We start from the raw sequence: 3443 nt of genomic DNA on the forward strand, positions 1-3443 counted from the left end.
GCCTGGTTCCCTACTGAGGGACGCGGTCCTTGTTCACCCGCGCTACGACCGATGCGATATGAAAAACTATTATAACAACTAGCCTTTTATATATTTGGTGCTCCTTATCCTCAGTAGGGGCCCTAACCGGGTACTGTCAGCCGGAGGCAACTGAGCCCGGGGCTCACGTGAGCAGGGGTGCCCTCCCTGAAGTAGTAATGGTAATAGTATTACAACCCTTTACCTGTATATTGTTAGTATTATTATTATTGTTGTTGTTGTACTTGTTTTTGTTGTTGTTGTTGTTGCTGTCGTTGTTCCACATCCGTTAAGTCCGTTAAATTGTGCACATCACTTTCTTATATTGCAGCGTCTCTGTAAACCGTAGTCACTACTTGTAAAACGCTGCCCCAGTCGTTACAAGTGTGGATAGCGTTATCCACTGGATAAATCACTATCCACTAGTTAACTCAATTGGTTTTGTTCAACCAAAAAATGGGTAGAAGTCCTCATCAACTTAAAAGTGCTCAATAGTTGAACTAGAGCAATAATTATTAATTATAGAGCAATCTTCAGGCAAACTGAAGATTGCTCCGTATGGAGCATGAAACTCAGAGTAGCGATTAAATGCCCAAATAGTGTGAAACTTGATTTTCGTAAAACAGTGCTCAATACATAGAAGTGGAGCATATATATATATATTTTAAGAGGAAAAAAAGACGCAACTACATTTCCCCTCTGCTTCAACGTATTGAGCACTGTTCCACGAGAAAATCGACTTACAGACTCCCTATATATATATATATATATATATATATATATATATATATATATATATATATATACATATATATATATATATATAAAGTTAAAAGAGTCAGAGGACGGACAACTTTTGGAAGCTAAAAAGTAAAATATATTAAAAAACGTTTCGGTCTTAGACCTTCCTCAGTTTACAGCATGTGGATAATAATTAGGTTTAAGAGCTTATATATGGTTTACAAGGAATTTTCGGTATGTTACAAAACTTAACAACAATACAAGTAAAAAATCATTACAAACAAAACAAAACAAAAGAAGTAATTCTATTCCGAAAGATACAATGTAATAACAGCGAGAACTAAAACTATCATTAACGTAAAGAATTCATGTGCTACACTGAGTTGTAAAGTTATATGGTTCGTTAAGCTTGCAGATTATTACGACTCACGTGGTCGGTTGGTTGTAGGTGATTCTGTTCCTGAAGTGGAATTCTTGCCTTTTGTTAAGACCAAAAGGTGCTAATGAGAAAAGTTGCGCACTCCAGTACGCTTTCTTCGTAATCAAAAGTTTATCTAAAATCTCAGTGCAGTTGGTAGCAGACACCTGATCGATACATAGTATTATATATAGCATTATATATATATATATATATATATATAATGAGAAGAAGAAGGGTGTAGCCATGGCTCGATAGATAATGTAATAAGGAATAAACTTCTTGAGGCAAATATGTTTGTAATCGGTTTAATACTTCAAACGTTTCGCCGTTTAGAGCTTCGTCAGTAAATGAAGATTATGAAACCAATCTTGTATTGCATTGTAATCTTGTATTGTATTGTATTGTGTTTCCCTCTGTATGTATATATATATATATATATATATATATATATATATACATACAGAGGGAAACACTGACGATTAAAACACCCTGAAAATTGCTTAAGGTGGCTCAAAGCAGTTTCCAGCACTTTCCAAGACGTAGATTTTTGATGGGTCATAATTACTACTCTTTATCAATTGATGCTACAATTATGGTATCAAAATACTGCCCAATCACTAGCAAACACGTTGGTATTGTTTTTGTGACACAATAGGTTACCATAGCAATACTATGACCTGCTAAAAACACCCTTAATTTCAGCTTTAAGCGCTTATATTTAAAAAAACGGCACGGTGAATTTTTTTCTTATTACAGAATTTTGATCAGCAGGATAAGATGTAACTTTTGACAAAGTTTTAAAAAAATCTGTACATGGGGTTCAGAGCCGTCTTAATTTTTCGAAAATTTTAGGGGGCTCTGAACCCATGTACAGATTTGGTAATGTATTGTGTCACAAAATTAATACCAAAGTGTTCACCAGTGATTAGGCAGTTTTTTTATACCATGATTGTAGCATCAACTGATGAAGAGTGGCTATAATGACACATCAAAATCTAAGTCTTGGAATGTGTTGGAAACTGTTTTGAGTCACCTTAAAGTGGTAAAAAAAAAAAAAATGAACACAGAAGACAAGATTCCTTTTTCAAGTACCTTTTTTCAGTTTGTGCCGTCACCGTTATATCAGCCTTGCTCTTTTTACTTTTTTTGTAATATTGATATTCGGCTAAGAGATCCTCCACCAGGATCCGGTGCTTCTGTTTTTCTATACTGGTCTTATGCTGGTTCTGTGCTGGTCTTATGTTCTTGTATGTTCTTTTCTCCTTTACTTTTAGTATCAAGAGGAACCGTGCCCGAAATGAAATCCGACCAGTTCATCCAGCTTCCCTCCAAGACGCCCAATCCAAGTCCGTGCAATTAAATACACATTTGTAGAGTAGCCTGTGTGAATTAATTCACGCGTTACGTACATGTGGGTAGTGCTATGAGGAACGTGGTACAAGAGGCTACCGGTAGCCTACACTTTATTCCAAGGATTTTTAGTTGATGTCCTTTAAGGTTCACAGTATTTCAGTGTGTCTTTTTTATGTTACAATATCTTCGTCAATATCCAGTTTGAATTCCGTAGTCCGAAGTCCAAAGTCCACATTCGGTGACACAATGATGGGGTTAAGTGTGATCGTAGAATAGTTGTTTACGTTTAAAACGGCTGTTAATGGCATTGATTCCAATAAAAACCAGTAAACAAATGCTTTACAAGGGTGTACGATGTTCTTTAAAAATATTTAATACTATTTCTTAACAATACCAGGAGAATTATAAAAGTCATACAATAACCCGATCTTGGGTGGTGTGCAACGAAAAAACAAAAACTCGTTTCCGGTCTCGCACACAATTCTTTAATACATGTGCGAACGCTTTTTAATTTTTATGTTCATTTTCCGCCTCGTTAGTTTTGTAGAAGTTTTTCTGTGGTTTATTGTATTCTTTTGGTATTTTTTTTCTACGTGTTACCTTTGTGTTAGTCTCGCAATTAGTAGGTATTGTTTTCACGTAACACTTGAAAATTGTACCTTGAGTTTAATGCAAATTTGGAAGGTTCCAGGGCTAACTTAGAGCCCTTTTTCTCAAGTAACCGTCGAGAACCGGGTGAATTTCAAGATGTAAATAGTTAAAATGTGTACAAAGTTCACAGAGTTTCTTGTTTTAAAGTATATTGAGACGTTGTTTTGTAACGTAAGCCGCCGAATGTGTTCTCGAGAACGGCCGAGTACATCACTTGAAGTTTATGTCCGCACTCTTGTTCTGACATTTGAGTTCATAT

General features: G+C 35.6%; 1 protein-coding gene across 1 annotated transcript in view; it reads left to right on the plus strand.

Moving 5' to 3' along the window:
* Positions 1–2875, plus strand: part of LOC138022222 (mucin-like protein) — an 86413-nt gene extending 83538 nt beyond the window's left edge. The window contains exon 21 of the mRNA XM_068869278.1: positions 2455–2875. Within this exon, the coding sequence (XP_068725379.1) occupies positions 2455–2554 (100 nt within the window). The 3' untranslated portion in view covers positions 2555–2875. The remainder of the gene's footprint in view (positions 1–2454) is intronic.
* Positions 2876–3443: the final 568 nt, after the last annotated feature.

The sequence above is a fragment of the Montipora capricornis genome, chromosome 10 (genome assembly GCF_036669925.1).
Source record: "Montipora capricornis isolate CH-2021 chromosome 10, ASM3666992v2, whole genome shotgun sequence".
NCBI classification, from domain to species: Eukaryota; Metazoa; Cnidaria; class Anthozoa; order Scleractinia; family Acroporidae; genus Montipora; species Montipora capricornis.